Genomic DNA, 21,638 nt, shown 5'->3' on the forward strand with positions numbered 1-21,638 from the left:
TAAGCTGTTCATTATTTGACAAGTGAAGTTTGAATTCACTCAAAATTACACGGCGTTCGTTGAAGATTTCAAAATGTACAAAATTTAAAAATAAATCACAAATATCGCGACACAAAGACGACCTTTGGAACGCACGTCTTCTTTAGTATTTGGTCATGACATTTTAAGACATTTACCAAAGGCTGATGGTATTAGCAGAGTCGTGTGGAACTGGTATTTTAATCAAGCATGAAGTATGCATTCGTCCCGCACCTAATTCACCAGTTAACATTAAAACCCTTTACGTTCCCCTTCTATTAAATTTTAAATGTGAAGATGGTTTAAGCGTCAGAGCTCTATGAAGTTCGAATTTTGTTTTTAAATATATAATTTATATACTCTATGTAATAGGTTTATACTGTACCGTACCATGATTGTACTAATGTCATCGAATGAAATTATTTAAGGTAGAGTTATGAAATAAAATCTCTGAATAGACTGGTTATTTTTTTAAAGGGGCATTAGAAATACTCGGAACGGGTGTATGTGATTTTATACTCTAGGTCCTAGAGTAGTAGTAAGTAGTACTTAAATTATTCTAGAGTCTAGGATAATAGGGTTCAATTTTAGTTCTAATGTCCGCTTGGTTGGACGGAAGTAGTTTCCATAAGCCTAAAACAGCCTTACAACCTTAGCTTCTAGCTATTCTAACCCGATAATGACATTCAACATAACATTGAACCCAAAAGATGAAGACGTGATGTAAGAGTAAGTACAAAAAGCTAATTTGCATAGATCGTCTACATAACCTTCAAATAGACGTCAATATTGTGAGAAGGAAGTCTTGTGGCCTTGCTGCCACCTAAATCAGATGATCTACTTTTGTCTTTGAGTAATTGTTTAGCAACGAGAGACGATACGAATAATTCGAATATTATGTTTACGAGTAACTCCTGTGGCCCTTACACTTTTAAGGTATTACTTAGAATCATAGAGTAACTTAAAAATTACCGCCACCTACAAAAGAATACATATATTTCGCAAATACCACAGGAACTGTAGTTTTTAACAGGACTATTTATGTACAAAATTAAAAAAATTTAATCCAAAGTCCAAACCACAGTTGAGAAAATATAGGTTCCAGGCACATTGTAAAAACTTCCAACGCTTTACAATGATATTTATGCAACGAAGCCGGCAAAAGTCTAGGCAATCAACAACAGAGTGTTCAAATTAGTAATTAATTAGACAAAAGTATTATGTTCGTGTAATTACATAATATTTGCAATGTTTAGTTACGAGGTTGCCAGGCTTTGTTCACTACATTGCCTCGGTTTCGACCCGATAATTTTTGATTATTTAACGTAGATATAATTGAACGTTGCAATTTTATCTATTTAAATAAGCTCGCATGGGTCAGTGAGAATCTAGCATAAAGTGTTTAAATTGTGTAATTGGTGTATTTTTCACAAATAAATATATAGATTTCTCGTCAAAGTCCTATATTTATGCTGGTTTTTTGTCCCAATTAGGATTTGAGTAACATTTAGACACTTATCTGTCAAATCTTCTTTTTTTAATGTTTCTCCTTACGGTCTCGTCATCAAAATCGGACTGTAAAAATTTTGATTTTAGTCTTTACAAACAATAATCTTTTGATTATATTAGTAGAATGTACGTACTATTTCACACAACATGCGTTTGTGACATCGCACTGAACTCTTTGAAATCATTGTTGCAGTTTATAAGTGTTATTGCCCTTTTTTCCGTATATCGATAAAAAGACAATGGCTGTCTCTATTCACACTATTGTTGAGAAGTTGCTTGCCTATTGCATGGAAAGTAGGTTTTGGTTTTATATTGGATAATACTCATTAATTTTTAATTTTCTGTTGTAAATAAAAGTAAATGTAAAGTGAAAAAACGACAACATTGGATTTACTGAAATAGCTATCTACTTAAATATTGAAAAAGAAGAAAAGCTTTCGAAAAACAAATTAATTTACAAAATATTTTCAAATTATTTTAGTTGCGATGTAAGTAGGTAATTAACTTTTGATGTTAGAGCAAATAAACTTTAAAACTATAACGGCCGATGACGGTCGGTAGGAGGGTTTATATTGCACAATTGGGAAATTTAGGTAAGATTGTATCATATCTTCTTCTTTAAATATGTTAAAAAAAATCTTGAAAATAATTTTGACTACGGCTCTCTATACTATTGCGCATACTCATAACGTATTCAAGACGATTAATGTCCTTTATTTAACTTATAGATACAACTTTTCTAAAATACAAGAAGTATTAAAATATAATATTATATTTACCATACCATTATAGTTACCAAAATTACGCGCGAAAAACATAACTTCTTATTTGTCAGTCCGGTAATAATTGCATTACCTTTATGGAGTGATAGACTAAAATTGATAAACTGATTCAGGTATCTAATTGATTGGTCAGAAATTGCCAGAATTATGAAAATACAAGCGGAAAGTTTGATAATATTCACGGTGAGTTTGTAAATTATTTTATGCTTGAAATGGCATGACGGTAGGTCTTCCTTTATAGATGTTAGAGAGGGATAGAAGATCAGCCAACGCAGTGTTTCCAAACGGAAAATTATGTTTGTGTAAATGATGCGATGTGCAATAGTCTGGCTGGACCTATAGGATTATGCTAATTAAAGTGATTACGGAATAAAAGTGAAATAAATGAGGTTTCTTCAATGTTAAGTGTTCAAGATTTTTATTTAACTGTGTGGTGTGGTTCCCGACACTTTACAATCGAACCACTCGCATAACTAACCCCTGGATGCCATGACTAAGGAAATGAGCACATTAATCTAGTGCAGGGCTAAAGCCCTGTACGAGTACCATGATCCAAAATGCATTAGGTTCCCCTGCAAAGGTTGTGGCAGACGAGAGTCGCTTCGTGTACATACATACATACATATCGACGTCTTTATTTGCGGGTTAGACAGAGCTAATAATCTTAAAAAGACTGATAGGCAACGTTGAGATGTTTGACTTAATAATAGAATTAAGATTCGCTTCATATAGAAACCTGAATTACTCAATTCAGTATTATGGTCAACGGGGTGCACCCCGGGCTCCTCTACATAGATGTGAGGATGTAACAGGGGTACACGCTAGGTAGAAGAAGAAGAATGATCAGTATTTACCTCTCTTTACGTACATCGACATCTAAACGACATAAAAATTCGTGTTCAGTCTGGCATTTGTTGTTTGACCATCAAGGTATTTCATGTTTAAAAGAAACACAACCTCCTCTTCCTTTTCAGATACCTACATTAGTTAGTGAATTTCTGAGAATTTATAAATTTAAATTCGAAAATGTTTTTTGACCGTCGAGAAGGCTTACCTTTGACAAGAATCGGACTTAATTTTTCGCTGTAATTGAACCCGTTTGGAAACGGACCATCACTTCGTCTTTTCCAATCGTGAATGACTTGGCATAATTTTGGACAGTAAGGCTAAGGCAAAAAAATTAGAAAAGTTGATGGTTTTGAAAACCATTATGCGCAGATTAAGGCTATTATTATTTATAGAAGTGGCATGCACACTTTACCGCACCTCATAAAACACAATGTGTTAGCCAAAATCTGTTTATGCAATAAAGATATTATTACAACAGCAACACATTTTGCATTGTAGTTATCTGATTAAATTATTTTCTTTTTATAATTTTTCTAATTTAGGCCCATTCGTATGATAAAGGTAATATATAGCCCTCGGCTTCACTCGTAGTCCAAACATTGGGCAATGATAGTGAAAGGATACTTTGAAATCGATCTCGATAGGAGCTGGCCCAAGTTAAAAGATTTATACTGCGATAAGGTATTTTCTGCGACGAATAGGTGTTTTTCTCAAATATTAATTAAAAGGACAGACATTGCTCAAATTAATAGCGTCTGAGAATAATTTGTTAAGAGAAAACAAATGTGTTTATGATTCGACACAAAGAGCGAGCTATGGTATTGTGTATTCTGAGAGACTAATTTTTATTGTGAAAAGCTGTGACATCGTTTATGCCAGTGCCTGCTAAAATATTGTTGACTTTCATGCGGGTTGTCACATGGGTAAACCCCAACAATTTTATAATATGCTACTCGTATCAATTCTAGTGCCGCGTCACGATAATACATGGCCGATGTTTTTTGACAGGTTCATGTTATTGTAATATGTGTATGTTTGATATCAATTGAATTATTTATCTGTTTATCAATATGGCTTAAGTATTAACTAACAAAAGCAACTTTACTCATTACCAAAAATGTGTTTTGTGTCATAACTCATACATCACTATAATCAAACTGAATCGCTTCACTTCATAACTTGGGCCATAATTTTGCAATCCCACACCGTGGGTAAATTGTGGATATTTGAGTACACTATTGAAGTTAAAACAATGTTCTAATTCTTGGTACACCTGACATTGCGGGCACAATACGAGTACAACCGCAATGTTGATGCGACCGCGTGGGAAAGTGCAATCTCTCGGAATTACTGGGCAACGAGTGATGCACTCTGCACTGGTAACAATAAGCCATAAATTATTTTTATCTGTGTATTAACAGGTTTATAGCGATCTTATTTGAAAAGAATTCAAATAATCTCGTCTTTATTGGGTAAAAATCAATGTATGAAACTATAGTAAGTATCTGAATGTAAACAACGCATAGCCGAAACTAGTGAAAGTGTAAAAGCTCGTAGGATAGGATAAAATTTCACATTAACAAAATTTTCTGAAGAGAAGGTTATATTTTTATTAGCCCCCGACCTACTTACATCTATAGCTACAACTATATTTTTTTTTGGAAAACAATTGAACTTGAATGGATTGGCAAATTATAATGAACTATAATACCAACTTACCAAACTTTGCTTACAAAATATTTTCTTTTAACAATTTCAATATTAGGTGACCTATCTATCATCTCGTAAGAAGTTAAGACACATCTTGGTTATAACCTTCTTTGTTATAACAAGGTATTATATAACATAGGAACAAAGTGCTCACGAAGGCACGTGCTTACAGCGGTATTTATAAAACATTCATATAAACGCTTAGGCCCAAACACACGTTTGCTAAACAGCTAGTTGGCATGTATACTATACAGAAATCGTATACCTATATACTTACAAAACTTGACAAGAGTCGGGAATTTCCGCTACTTTCAAAACCGGGATTTTTCTGTTCTGAACTAGTGTTATGGGTATACTAGTGTATACTTATATATGTAGTACATGAAATTCTCAGAGAAATAATAGTTATTTCTTTGAAAATTCAGAGTTTAAGAGTAAGCCTCCTGTGTCTCAGTGCAGACTGCCACCGTGGATGCAATGTAATGTGTGTCTTTTGATAGCAACTAATTGTTCACCGCGAATTTAGAAACGCGAACACTTAATTTTTGTCTTAGTGATGTCAAAAACTACTTAACCGATTTTGATGCCCAACGAACTTAAGAATTCTTTAGATAGATTCAACATCCGTTTTAAATTTCATCAAAGACAGACACACGGATCGTAAGTTATCGCAGCACAAACATACATACACAAAAAAAAATAATTTTCGCTTCAATCTGATTGGCCCCAATTAAATCATTTATCTATCTATCACCATACAAGCATAGCCTTTAAACTTTAAAGCAAAAAATATGTGCATCAATCTTTACATTTAAGTAAACTTCACCTATTGTAAACAAGTACGTAAACTAGCGAGCAGAGTGACGCTAATGTAAATGTCACGTCTTGCGCTTGCGTCCGTGTCATGTGACAAATACGAGAGTGCACAAGGACCGTGAAGTGTGAAGGTAATTTCCGTTTTGTTTAATTAACCTTTGCCCGCGACTTCGCACACGTGAATTGCGTACGGAAACGATATATATTTTTTTCCTAAAATTAAATCTGATTGTGCCGTGTGGTTTCCGGCACCAGTACAAAAAAGAATAGGACCACTCCATCTCTTTTCCATGGATGTAAAATCGTAAAAGCCGACTAAGGGATAGGCTTACAAACTTGGGACTCTTTTTAGGCGATGGGCTAGCAACCTGTCACTATTTGAATCTCAATTCTATCATTAAGCCAAATAGCTGAGCGTGGCCTATCAGTCTTTTCAAGACTGTTGGCTCTGCCTACCCCACAAGGGATATAGACGTGACCATATGTATGTATGTATGTAATCTGATTATTATGTATAAAGAAATTAAATTAAATGATTCGTTTGCAAAGACGAACTTGAGTAAGTGCGGAGCTTAAAGAATTATATTTTTACGACTCTTCACAATGCCAGTAACAGACTCGGTATACTCGTATTTGCATTCCTTCATAAAATCAGAGAGAAAATTTACTCTGGGGCCCTAGAAACCTAAAAACAATAGCATTTTAAGAACCTGCAAGTGGGTCATTGTGTAGTACCTATAAAGCATGAACTTGGCGTACAAAACTACACTGTACTTCCTAGATTTATTCTGACCTGTTAGTGTTCAAATCTGACTGGTTATAGAAAAATATATATTTTTAGTGTTAGTCTAGTATTTCTAATATCTGCAGATGTAATCCAGGCGAGACAAAAACAACTGATAACTTGTAAGTACGTGCATCAAAGGCGTAGTATGACACATGTAACAGACTGTATAACCTTTTCACAGCGTGTAAAGTATCATTTGATGATGAATGATAAAAAATTAGATATGGAAGTTTCCGCATGCCACCATTGGAAAAATTTGGAACATAATTATCTTAACAAATAAATATATACTGGACAAATTACACGGATTGAGTTAGCCTCGTATAAGTTCGAAATTTATGTTTCTCAACGATATATACTTTATAATATATACTTATATAGATAAACATCCAAAACTCAGACCTATTAGAATAAGTCGTCATATATAATATATGTATACACAATAAGTTCCTCATCATGCCTTGCCCGAGACTCTAATCGGGGACTTCCAGTGTCGCAAACAAGTGCCTACCTGCGCCACAGGGGCCGACTAAATACAAAATCTAATAAGACAAACTGAGATTAAACGGCTTTATTTAAAGATCTATCTTACATAACTGATTAAATATCTAACTAGTACTAATAAGGTTTAGATATGACGTTCTCTTTATTGGCTTATCTTATTATTCAGATTTCTACGATGCTTACTTAATGATTAAGGAAAATATCGAAAGAATATTTTGCTCGTATGCTAATGATATAGCTAAATAATCATATTTGCTTAATGTATGATAAGTACATGACGAAGATCAGGAAAAACAAATATTAGCTTAAGTCCTTAAGTGACTTTACTTAGGTTTAAAAAATGCGATTATAAGAATCTAATGAAAGTAGTCATTTTTAAAATTTTGAAATAATCACACTACTAAGTATCAATTGAAATACCGCCCAATTTTAATCGACAATTCGAACACGTTCTTGTCACGCTTGCGATAATCGAATAATCGTCTCGTTTAACCCGATTTATGTAATCGAGTGGACTCGTTCGGTATAATGCCGCTTAGAAACACAACATCACTAATTCGTCATGGTTAGTTGCTCCATCCATGAGCTTGATTTTAACCACAGAGGTAGAATATAATGTTTGGAGTGCGCCCCTTAGAACCATAATTATTCCCCAAAAATTTAGTTATTAGAAAAAGTTCTAATATTCCAGCACTACTCGACAGTAAGGGTAGGTACATAGATTTATGAATAAAACCTTATAACCTTTACATATCACTGGGTAATGTAACTTATATCAGCACATTGTATACCTTTATACCAAAAAAGTTATTTTTATTTATTTATTTTGATTTACTGACACTAATATTGATCCCTTTGGGAAATAAGAATTTTCTTACAGATACTTACATACATATATGTATACAAGTATAGATTAAAGTGAACTAAGCTTATTTGTAACATCAAGGTGATAACAGTTTAAAGTCTGAAGTTGTCAAAATAATTTAATAAATTGATTACGTTACTTCCATTGGGATAACGTAAACGTGAAATATTTTACACAAATTTTTATTTGGCATGCTCATGAAATATTTAATTGCGCCTAATGCGCACTCTGTGTGAATGAAAATAGATGTTCCTAACGAACCGTGAAGACAAAGGCCAGCCAGAACGTAAACTAAATTAAAAGAAGTCTTTTAGTGGTTAAAATCCATTTTACGCCCTGAAATAATAAAGTGTGAATTAGAGCGTCAAGTTTTCTTTATTTTTGACTATTTCTAATTAATGTAGTAATTTCCAACACAGATCAGGACAAAATATCGAAAGTTAAAGCTTTAAAAGCTTTCTAAGGCTAGAAATGCCCTGAAAATCTAATTTGAAACTAAATTCCTGTTCCTTATGCAAGTACTGTACACGTACAACTGCGACAACTTTCAAATGATTACCTAAAAGTCCGTACGTAGCTTAAGCTCAGTTTGTTTTGAAATTTCAGTACCATTACGTACAGTACATAAATTTTGAAAAATAATAGATTCTTACGAGTAGCTATACAAGTACGTTGCACTGTCACGTGTTTTAAAATGAATTAAACAAAATGTGGATGCCAAAAATCCATCTCCGATCCCAGTCCCTTTCAAAGAACAAAGATAAATATCTTCATACGAATTAAAAAAAACCTGGCTAACCAATGGTAGGATGCGTTTTGAATACAAGGGTTTAAGAAAAAATACACTCGAAGCCTAAAAATTGCCTAAAATGTGTTACATATTGGTGTTGATTGATATCAATGTAGAAATCCGTGGCCTACCTCTTTTACGTAATTATCGCGACATGTTACAATTACGACTGACCTCACAGTTGGGGCCACCGGACGTTGAACCCTAAGCCATGGTAATAAGAACCACAAGATCTTCGGATGACCAAGCCAAGACATTGACCATGGTTATGCAATAGCCTGCAGTTGCATCAGATCCTTATGCAGTGCGTATAGGGTTGCCAGGAATTTTGTAATTCTCCCGAAAAGAACAAAAATATATTTTAAAATGTCCCGGCTTCCTGAACGCAGGCAAAAGATCAAATTTCGACGATGGCAAAAAGTACCTACTAAGAAAAAAAAAATGAGTTTTCACATTGGCTTGGCACTTTCCTCACAGATTTATAATATAAATAGTTGACAACACTAAGAGCGTATCTACATTACTTTTAGTGGAGTTTTGCTTCATCATTCATTGTTTACTTTATTAAAAAAATGGGTAAATCTGAACTGGAGAAACAGAAGATAATGAAACTAACCGTGTGTACTAACCCAATATTACGTGCTGAAAAATGGCTGTCAAATAGATACAGCAGAACAGAAAAGACAACATTTTTAACGTTCTAATGCTATTTAAATATTTGCATCTAGGTAATCATAATCAACATAAAATAATTTAAAAAAAAAACATTCGATTGTTTTTTTCTTAAATAAATGCTCTCATGTTGTAGCAGTGACGCTCCACAATATTATTTGTGTTTCATATGATATTGCCACATGCCCCGGCCTTGATCGGCTTTACGTTTCGGTTCCGTATGTCCGCCCACGTCGCCTCACATTTTCTTTATTATCTGTGGACATCAAACGTCACGTTTTTCTGATCAGTCACAACTTATTGCATAGACAATGAGCGACATAAAAACTTCGCCAAATCATTCAACAGCCTGGTAATTTAATTACTCATCTAATACTAATAATAAACTAATTTAAAATTATTAATCTTTAATTTTATTAAATGTACAAGCATCGGCATAAGTTCATAATACAATTTATTAAACAAATATGTATGTATTTGTACTTTAGTAATATCCGTAGGTTATGGTTAAGAATAATATAGGTAACTAATCTCTTTATCGTGGTTAAAGGTACTTAACAAAAGAAATATAAAAATGCACTATCTACCTAATGCAACAACCATGATTCAGGCTCTCCTGTTTCCCAGAATCATGGAGGTCAGGACCTATTCACTCCTGGATCGTGGTCAGCTAGGCGGAATCCGGGTTTTCTTTTTAAGGAGAACGCAACCGAGATGTCAAGAGGATGAATATAATAGAAATAAGTATTCACACGTGTACAAATAAAGTTCTTGCACGTTTATAGCTATGTGAGAATAAATGATGTTGCCATTATGTCTTATTTCCACAGTAAATAGTAAATACTTTATTTAAATTTAGTCTATTGTTGGCAACTGTGCAATCGTCTATTATTTGTCCGTCATTTCGCCATCAAAAATTATTGCTTTAGGTATTGAGTTTTGCAAGATAGCTCAACAAATGACTAAGATTTTAATTAATAATGTTACTACAATGAACAACATATTATTATATTGATAGTTTTTACTTATATTGTAAGATGTAAAGTTTGTAACGTTGCGTTGGTGGTTGTATATTTGTTAGGGGTACATATACAAGTAATCACGTGTTTATCCCTTACGGGGTAGATAGAGCCAACAGTCTCACAAAGACCGAAACGCCACCTTTATCTCCATGGCATAGCCGATTCGTTGCGGCGCACATTAATAAACACTTAGCAGTTGCGGCATACAAATATTTTGTGACACGTCCGCCGTGTCAAACGCCATAGCGTTTGGTGACACGGTAGCCGTGTCACCCGCCATGTCTGAAAAGTTATATTCTTTTTCTTGGTTTTTACACGTGTAATGACTTGATTCACTTAATTGAAAGCAAACCACGCATGTAAGCGGAAGGTAACGTCGTTTTAAGTATTTTTTGAGTGAGTTTATTAAGTGTTTTCCTGAAAATGGCTGGCAAGTTACTTTTCTGTTCAGAGGTAGCAAACATTTTGTAGGTTTCGAAGTTAAAAAATGAGTGAGTGAGGTTAATTAAATAGATGTGTGTGTCCGATGTAAACTACATTCGATGTTAAATTCAAATAATGTTTTTAGGTAATACATAATATTAGTAATGTTAAACACTCGTTGTAGTTTCAGTTTTTTTTTTCATTAATTTTTAGATCAAAATAATGTTTTTAGGTAATACATAATATTAGTAATGTTTTACACTCGTTGTAGTTTCATTTTTTTTTCATTCATTTTTCAGATCAAAACAAAGTTACAAAACGTGGTACTTAATGCCTTCATCTGCGAAACTGAAAATTTTAGTTTCGAATCTCAGACTTTGTTCACGAAAGAACTTTTGCCAAAGAAAACTAAATTATGAAACCTAAACTATACTAAAGCAAGAAGAACTCCCCGACTCTCAGCCTTATGATGATTATTTGACCTACAGTAAAGAAGAGACTACTCACGAATGCACTAGGCCGTTATTGCCGTAATAATAAATTAGTAAAATAATAATAAGTGCCGCTTTGTTTTGGTTATTAATATTAATACAATATAAAAAAGGTTGAAAATCCCTGATTTATTCTATTTCATAGAATATTCAGAAACGAACCCTACAGGCTTGATTTACGTAAAAAACTAGGATTATTTGTTCAGGGTAGAATCTTCTAAAACGAAAGTTGAGAGAGATACAATCAATTTTAAAATGGCACGTCTACCGAGTCATACGCCACACGTTAAAAAAATATATGACACGACTGCCGTGTCATCCGCAACGAATCGGTTAAAGATGGAATCATAAGGGTTTATCTTGAAAATTGACAAATGTACATTATTTGCTGGTTTTGGCTTATAGTAATTTCTACATGGTCGATCCCATGGTGCCTTCGAATTGTCAGGAAGGCTGCGTCGGAATGTCTGACACACTCGGTGCCAGGAGTCCCACACTCACAGGAGACCCGGGGGATCGTCCGTAAAAGGATTTCCCCTCCGTTACAAAAAAAAGTAAGTTGGTGTTGGATAATAGTACATTACATCATTATATAGGTTTATCTATTGTATCTCCCATTACTGACTGACTGACTAGGAAAACGACATTTCTTATTTTAGTTTTCTGGACATTTAGGTAAGCAGTGAGGGTTTTCCAAAACTCCCGCGGGAACGGAAATTAACAGGATTTTTATATTACACGGGCGTTGCCGGGGGCGTCCCTTAGTTACATTAATAACAAGTACAATGAACGGCATATATTGATAGTAATATATGAAGTCAAGGTCATCGCCTTTCACTGTCGGATGGTCATTTGAGGCGAAAAGTAATGCAAGGTCATACGTAGTCTTACAGGTGCAAGTCTATGGAATGTAAGCTTTGTTTGTCTGTGGCCGAAATATGATCGAAGTCTGTGGCGATGGCAATATAACGTTTTCTAATTATAAAATCAACTAAATACGGATTTTTCTTGTCACTTCGTAGACATATATTTTTTTAAATTTTATTCAGGATTGCACAAAAGTACCTTGGCAAATATTATTTCTCTTTATTATCGTACCTACTTACGTCATATTACAAAACTACTTCTATTTTTAAAATATATGATTCATAATAACAAAGCAGAAAATAATTAAAAAACATTACAGTTAGATAGATTTAAGAAAAAATGTAGGAGTACTCTTGCCATAGAGCACTTCTTAGTAGGATATAAGGTCCGCGAAGGGTAACCTAACCTGTTTTCAATACCTAGAAGTATATAGCAAGCACTAGAATAGTCTTATTTATGGCGGTCGTGAGTTCCTATCCCGTTCCGTGACCACGGTTAAAGTGCCAATAACCTTAACGTTTACGGTACCTGGTTAAATGGCAAGATAACTACGCAGTTAACTTATTATTTGTAGCATTTACGTAGAGAATCTATGAAATTACAACAATGTCTGTAGATATTTTATAGCCAGCGTACTAGCCATTTTTAACTATAAAATGGAATTTCCATGATTAAAAAAAGTTATGAAGTCGAGCGTCGTTGTTTTTTTCCAAATTCAAGCATCAGGATTGTTAGGTCGGCCAAGCAGGCATCCTTTAAAATGAAAAAAAAAACTGATTAGTATTCTAAAGTTGGCACGCCCTCATGTCACGTACATCCAACTGAGCTAGCCTCGTGTTAAATCTACTTTTTAACTGTTATAACCTCAAAAAAGGTTGTTAGTCGTTATTGAGTTTTGCCAGGAATCAGTAATAGCGATTAGGTCATGTTTGTTCTAAGGCCGCTTTTTGTTGCATTTTGTATTTAATTAATATAAAAAATTCACATTGACGTTGATTCAAGGTTCATCTTTTATCAATTAACAAGATTTTTTTTTAATTTGTTAAGTATACGTACAATTTTTTTGCTGTTCCTGTATATTTTTGTATGAATATATAAGCGTTTACTATTTTAATGATGCGGTCAATCTTTGACTCAGCGGAAATATGTTTTTTTTTTATATTGAAGCATAGTCATTAATTTGTGAAGTCATGGTTTCGTGCATAGTAAATATTTGAAAATATTTTTGTTTGATGACCTAAAACTTTTTGAATACCTACCTATTTAGTTAAATTTTATTGTATCTGTGATCTAGTTGTTCAAATGTTTGTTGTGCTGTGACTTTGTATGGTAAAGCACATACCTATTTGACTATTGGTCACCTGGCAACCACTCGCCTTGAAAACTCTCACTCTCATCTTTATGTGTTCTCAGGTCTCCCTCCACCGCAATGCTTCGGAGCCCGGGGTCCATCTCCCGACTTTTGTCTCTACAGCAGCGTTTAGATAAATCTTGGCTTGGCTCGCATATCATCTTTCGCGACGTGTCAATATTAAGGCCTTGGGAATTTAGGATTAATATTTATCACCTATTTGAGCCGTGTGGTTCCCGGCACCAATACAAAAAAGAATAGGACCACTTCATCTCTTTCCCATGGATGTCGTAAAAGGCGACTAAGGGATAGGCTTATAAAATTGCGATCCTTTTTTTAGGCGGTGGGCTAGCAACCTGTCACTATTTGGATCTCAATTCCATCATTAAACCGAGCAGCTGAACGTAGCCATTCAGTCTTTTCGGGACTATTGGCTCTACCCCGTAAGGGATTAACACGTGACTATATGTATGTATCCTATTTGAGAAAGTCTCGCGTATAGCACACATATACTTATTGTAAAGATTACTACAGCACATCTTATTTTATTTTTTCTCTCGTGGGCATCTACGTCCTCGGTCAATGCTTCCAAATTGTACCATAATCATATATAATTTCAAGTCAGTCTGAAGGTTCACATGTAATTGCCATCGTATTTAATTTACTACTTAGTCATCACAATTCGCAAAGTTAACTTTTTTATTTTCTAAGATCCATGCATGTAATTTGCCTCTCAAAAAGGTCAATTTAGATAATCGAAAGGATGCTTTTTCCTTGATTTATCATAATTTTATGGTCTTGTCCGCGTTTCGTTAAAAGAAACTGGTTTTTCTAATAATCAACTTTATGTAAAAGTGCTCACTAATACTAAACTTATCAAACTCGTAATTTGACATTTAGTAAGTAAAGTTGCATACCTAAAATAAATTTAAAGTGTTAACCCGATAGACGAATCCGACCCATTATACTCGTATTCGTTTTTAATTTGGCATATTTGAGAGGAGAGAATACTGAAATGTTTAAAAAGAAATAAACTTAGCGAATTAGAACCACGTGCGTGACTCTCAACTCATCAAGGTTTTCAGAATTTATTTTTTTACTAACAAGCTATTCTTCAATCCGTTTTATTTGTTATAAGAACAAAATTAAAGTCTCAATCATCTCCTTTGCCGGTTTATTACCTACGTCGTTGTAGTCGTAGGGCACATACATATACCTACATACATATACATTTAACACGTCTATAATCCATACGGGGTAATCAGAGCCAACAGTCTTAAATACACCGTAAGGCCACGTTCCGCTGTATGGCTTTGTGATGGAATTGATATTCAACAATCACTGCTAGTCTTACTAGTCCATCGCCTTCAAGAAGTATCACAAGTTTATAAGCCTATCTCTTAGTCGTCTTTAACGACATCCATGAGAAAGAGATCTTTAGTGCCGGGAACCACACGGCATAGACATAGGGCACATAAAAAAACCAATAAAATTATCAATATCTTGAATGGCTGACAACAAAACGCACAGCCGAAACCGCGGTCAATCATTTACATGCTTCTTTTGACTAAGAGCTGCTAAGAATGCAATCGAAAATGTACTATAAGATAAAGATAAATAGAAAATGGACCATTAATTGACCTATTTTACCATGTTTACGAGAAATCTAGCAACCACAAACTAACTTAATCCAATTTGACATAAACAGGTTAAATGATGAATATTCAATATACTCGTACCTTCCATATGGGCAGGAAACGCCTATTCGGGGCGAGATTATATTGGGTCAATTGATGAGTGGTTATGCCCTGTAGACCCACACTAGGTCAGGTCAGACCACAGAGCAGATTGTTCTTCAGGTCACACTATGCAAGGCAATAGAAGAAATTCGTAGAATAGAATAGATTTTCAAAATTGGATACAAGGTATCACTTATTGACGACACATCACTTAAATCTAATTATTACTACTGCCGCCTCCAAAGCGCATGTGTAAAAGAAGCGGCGGAACATACTACACTGCATTTCCACACATTTTCTGTAGTACATAAGTACTACGAATAAAAATACGTGTACAAAAAACCCCGCAAGGGATGTAGACGTGATTATAGTATGTATGTAAGTATAAAAAAAGCAGGGCGTCGCAAAAAAATATTAAATATTCATACATAACAACAGTTATCAAATACAGGGCAGACAGAGCCAATGCTCTGCAGACTTGTAGGTTATGTTCGACTGTATAGGTTAATGATGGTATTGAGATTCAAAGACAATGCCATGCTGCTAATACAGCGCTTAAACTTAAAATTCTATGTTTAAAAGCCTTTCCCTATTTTAATTTGCGTAAAATTCTACTGATTGTATTTATCTTTTTTTGAAAAAAAAAATATGAAAAAAAGACTTTCATCTTTTCCGTGAGAAATACTGTTCACAATAATAAAGATGTCCGTATTTCGTGATTCATGACCACGACTTTATTTAAATTTTTTGAATAAGGTTTAATAAAACAAAATAGGTATTTATTGTGTTTGTAAAGGAAAATGGGAATTTAAGAATTGTACTTCCCTGCCGCGTCCTACATATGTTAGAACAGGCAGGCAGACAGACTTTTGCATTTATAAAATAAGTAAAGGATTTAAAAAAAAAGGTAAGATAAATTTATATTATTTTTTAGATGCAAATAAAGCGTGCGTATTCTTAAAATTAGATAGAAAGCAAAAAAACGTCTCTAAGTGCTTATTTACAGATGAAAAACTTTTCTTAACATAAAAATAAAACTAAGTTCTCGGTATATTTTGTAGAACACAAATCTGCAGATAATTTTATCTTTCGTATACTCGTAGCATCCGTTTTTAAACTGAATTTTTTTACATCAATGTGGCTTGAGTAATAACAACACAATAGTTTTTTTAAATGTTCATTGTTCATTTAGCCCGCTCAATAGTTACCTAAGTTGTTCTTTTGATAAGCCTTTTATCTTCAATTAATTGTTTAAGTCATTACAACTACTGATATTTTTTAGTAAGTTAATTAATGGGTTATGAAATAATAAGTTTATCTATTATAAATTACATAAGTACATATAATTACGTTCATCCCTTACGGGGTAGACAGAGACAACAACCTTGAAAAGACTGAAAGGCCATTCAGGTGTGTATAAGTTACCTGCGTTTTAAATCATTTTATGGTACACCTGCTAGAATTTTGTTGGTGACCTGTTAACACTGTCGCCTGCCACCTGATAGAACTGTCCAGCGCTTTAGCCGTGAAACCTTTGCATGTTTAATATAAGTAACAAATAAAAATATGACATTCCCAGAACTTATTCCTATTGTAGAAATTCTACGGGACATTTTGTTATGAGCGGTTTTATAGGTAAAAAAAGACTCCTTTTCTTTCTTTAAACAAACTTAACGGCACACTAACCAGTTCAAAAATAGTGTCGTGTTTTCATAAGATTAGACGGGATGTGGGGAAGGCAATCGAGCATGCATTGCGAGCATTCGAAATTCATTCAAAATAGACTAGCGTTGGACTGAGAAACAGTTTCCACATAGGATTGAACTAACGGTGACAATGGGAAGGTAACATCAAGATTCATCTATTACTAATATTATAAAGTTGAAGAGTTTGTTTGTTTGAACGCGCTAATCTCAGGAACTACTGGTTTGAATTCAAAAATTATTTTTGTGTTGAATAGACCATTTATCGAGGAAGGCTTTAGGCTTTTAACATCACGCTGCAACTATTAACTAGGAGCGAAGAAATAATGTAAAATGTGAAAAAAAACGGGGAAAATTATACACCCTCCAGAGTTTCAATGATGCCCAAAATAACTATTCCACGCGGACGGAGTCACGGGCACAGCTAGTCAGGTGTAAATTAGGACTCAGATCAAATACAATACTAGATAGACACGTATTAAGTATTCTTACCACAATATCTGAACAAGATTTTTGATTTTATCATTCTTACAGATATATATTAAGCATTTATCTATGTTACCTCAGCTGAGATTTGAGCAACTAAGTATATGTAAATAAAAAAATCGACAAAATGACCTAATATTAAAAACCACACATTGTTAGGCATTCGATGTTAATACAAAGGTGACTTCAAACTACCAAATATGATGAGTTGAGTTGAGAGTCAGTGTCATGTTTAGTCAGAGTTTCCCGTTATCTTTATTTTTTGTGTACTTAAGAGGTTTGACCCGCCTGACCTGTTAATTACTAAGGTGTCAGTCATATGAGTCACGGTTCAATTAGTTTTGGAGAGAAAAAATCCTTATATTGAGTTATTTATATTGGACTTTGTATATTTAATATACATCGAACCGGCGTTTATATACAAAAGAATAGGACCACACCATCACTTTTCAATGAATGTCATACAAGGTGACTAAGGGATAGGGTTTATAAACTTGCGATTCTTCTTACAGGCGATGGACTAGCAACCTGTCACTATTTGAATATCAATACTATCATTAAGCCTAACAGCTGAACGTGGCTTGTCAGTTCAAAACTGCTGGCTCTGTCTACCCCGCAAGGGTTATTGACGTGATTATATGAATGAATGAATATTTAATATCGCTACTCGTTTGATTCCATAATCTACATAAATAAACTTTACACTAGTTAAGCACTATTTTGGTCGGGTAAAAGAAAACCTTTTATTAATTTGGTTTTTCAAACGAACCACTAGTACCTATATCTCTTTAAGACCTTTCTATACTTAGCTTTACGTTAATCATAACATACAAAAATTATATTAAAACATTTCAAAATAACTAGCGCATAGGCCAATACACTGCCTTGTGAAACTCCAATACCTATTTTTTTTTTACATAAAACATATTAATTTAAAATGATTTCTCAAAACCTTCAGTCTCGAATTATACCGAATAGACCACAATATTTGGAACCGAATTTTAAAATAGAACCTTCATATTGTGTAAAAGACGGTGGTAAATCGCAAGAGATGTTTCTTAAGTGTTGCATAAATGTTATAAAATTTATGCAAATTTTGTTTTGTATAAAAAAACAAGTGACCCTTGCTTGTGGTCAACAGGTCTATTGAATCTTGTTTACTGTAAAATGCTTATTATGTCCTACATAATTAGGATTTAAAAACTTTTAAAGAAAAAATCCTCAATGAAGATAGTAAAACATTGTTTCATTTGTCCCTTCTTCAAGTCGAAATAGGATATCAGATCCATATTTTAATGAAAATAGTCTAGTAATGGTTCTTTTGTTTAGAAAACTAGGTTCTTTAAATCATAAAGGTGGACAGGTGTATGGGCATCACCATATTATGTTTATTTGTTTGTTTGTTACCACTTCACGGTTCATCTCAGTACTTAATAAAATATTCTTGATTTTTTTTCCACTTCGTTACAGTAAGTACTTATAGGACATAGGATAATTTACATCCAACAAAAAGTACTTATCCCTTGGGATTTACGACGACCGTCATATGTGTGCAGTGTGCTAGATATGGCCAAAACCTAGAAGGTAGGTAGTTTTTGTTACTTATCGAGATTAGGTCCCAACGTCTCTTAAAAAAAAATAAACAATATAAAGAATCAAGATTTGAATAAAAGTAAATAAGCGCAATGCTGTAGATAATAAACTAGGTGCCTAATTAAACTTTATAAAGAGCACTTCAAATACAAATTAAAACTGAAGTGTGTACCAAATTTAGCAATTCAAGGTCCAGGAAAGTTGCAAAACGAATTTTTCCATCCAACGACGGTTTTGCAAGGGTGTGCGCGCGGGGGGCAAGGCCTGCCCGCGATGGACAATGCCCACGGCCGACGAGAAATTATGATCGCTTGCGAAATCTTATTTCGTCTTTTATGAGACGTCTGTAGTCTAGACCTAGGAAGCAACGTAAGTATTAAATCGACATAGGCAGCATGTTACCTGGATAATGTTTATAAATTTGTTTTGTTTATACGAAACACATTATCAAGTTGTTCCTCGAAGCATTTTTATTATGTCATCATAATAAAAAAATCACACGTCTATACAACTTAACCTACCATTAATTTTTTCGTCAGGAATTAGAATAAGGTTCCTGATTTCCTGATTGGCCATCATCTACCTAACTACCTCACGATCACTGCGTGTACGCACCGCACCGCGCATGGGCAGGATAACTAACTAAAGTGCCGAACATTGTAAAGTCGGGATACCTACCTACTTATTATTAGGACACTTACCTACCCGATATAAAACTTTGAGTCCGTAAAGCAACAAAGAATATCATCGTCAACGATAGTTTTATATTAAGTAGGTAAACTTATTATTATTACTTAAATAAATATATACATGTACCTACCTACTAATACAAATAAGAACAGTTAATTCATAATAATAAACCTTCTGAATTACGAGTTTCTTTTCCTAATTCCAATGATAACTTTGGAATGAAAAATTATAGCATACAGGTATTATGCAAAGACAGAACTTACATACCAGTTGTTTAATCCCATGAAAGTACTGAAATGTTCCTAGAAGTTAGGTCCACTACAATAACATCCTTCCATTAGTGCACGATCGTATCCATTCACAACAGTACACAACAAGAATATCGCGAACACAGCAAAATATAAACAAAATAAACTACTAATTTCGCGGAATCAACACACTGCACCGGAAGAATAACATACAATCACTTACAAAGTTGTTTTATAATTATTGTCATTGAAAAATTCACTTGGTTTCGTTATAAACGATCTCGAAATACGAGTATTTTAGTATAATACTAACAAAACCTCTAACTACGGTGGAGCTTGAAGCCCAACTGAACTGGAAACAAAACAAACTCCGAATTCAACAAGTCAGGCAGGACAGGAGTCAACTTCTCGTTTACTTAATCAAAAACAAAACCCATGCTGACTTAGCAAGTATGATAACTTGAAAAAGCATTCACGATATATCTTTAACTTTGCCCTATAACCACTAGATGGCTCTTTGCTTAAAGCACCATCTCGTGATAAGTTGGCGAACTATTAATAATTTGAAATGCTTTTATGCTGCCAAACAGGTGTTCACTGTTTTGTTACTTAATACTGTTACTATTACCTGCTAGAGGGCTTTAGCATAGTACTTTTAAATGTCAAAAATTTATGCTCTCCAGTCCTGAACACCTATAGTGGAGAGGATACCAAAATATTTTTTTACATAAATAAATGCTTGAAAATTTTTAATTCAATTGAATCACAACTAAGTATAATTGTTTCAAGTTAGAATTATGAGAGTTATGAATGTGGATGAAGCGAAGGAAATATGCAAAGATCGTGGCAAGTGGAAAGAGGTAGTCTCTGCCTGCCCCTCCGGGAAAGAGGCGTGATTTTATGTATGTATGTATGTATGTATGTTTCAAGTTAGATAGACACACTTATTTTAATTTTGATAAATTTTATAGGTTCTTTTTAGGTAATAAAAAATTGTATCCATTCAATATTATATAATACATACCTATAATAATAATATGAAATACATACCTATTCGCTGGCTGGACATGACACAAATGTATTATTATTTTTTAATTAATCTGTGTTAGGTATGACAAAAAAAATATTAGATTATGTAATAAATTAATTTAAGACATATTTTTGAATTTTAAATTTGATTTCAAGCATTGACTTCTAGTTTGTTTGCACTTTCGCGTGTATGAACTACAAGGTACCTTTTTTGAGAAATGTAATACAAAATTTTTTATTCTTCATTTTGTAAATTAAAAGGAACCGTCATTGAATTTAGTAAACATGATTTCACATATGTATACGCAAACAAAAATATAAATTTACATCACATACACATAGACAGAGCCAACAATCTCGAAAAGACTGAAAATCCACGTTCAGCTGTATGGCTTCATGATGGAATTGAGATTCAAATGGTGACAGGTTGCTAGCCCATTGCCTACAAGAGGAATCCCAAGTTTTTAAGCCAATCCCTAAGTCGCCTTTTACGACATCCCTGGGAAATATAAGGAGTTTAAATTTGAATTTTTAAGTATTTAAGTAGGTATATGGGACAGAAATACAAACGTTTTCAGTCATGACATAATTTATTATCCCAATGAAATTGCAATATTATTATAAAGGTACCGTATATATATCTTCGAATCTGAACCGGTGGAGAGCGCAATGGTCAATACAACATTTGGACATC

General features: G+C 33.8%; 1 protein-coding gene across 4 annotated transcripts in view; it reads right to left on the minus strand.

Annotated features, from left to right (window-relative positions):
- LOC106141095 (torso-like protein) overlaps window positions 1-20,313 on the minus strand; it is a 37,843-nt gene extending 17,530 nt beyond the window's left edge. The window contains exon 1 of one of the 4 annotated variants that reach the window (XM_060950377.1): window positions 19,931-20,313. In XM_060950377.1, coding sequence (XP_060806360.1) covers window positions 19,931-19,951 — 21 coding nt within the window. In that variant the 5' untranslated portion in view covers window positions 19,952-20,313. The remainder of the gene's footprint in view (window positions 1-19,930) is intronic. The other 3 variants (XM_060950374.1, XM_060950375.1, XM_060950376.1) reach the window with 3 other exon arrangements.
- Window positions 20,314-21,638: the final 1,325 nt, after the last annotated feature.

The sequence above is a fragment of the Amyelois transitella genome, chromosome 21 (assembly GCF_032362555.1).
Source record: "Amyelois transitella isolate CPQ chromosome 21, ilAmyTran1.1, whole genome shotgun sequence".
NCBI classification, from domain to species: Eukaryota; Metazoa; Arthropoda; class Insecta; order Lepidoptera; family Pyralidae; genus Amyelois; species Amyelois transitella.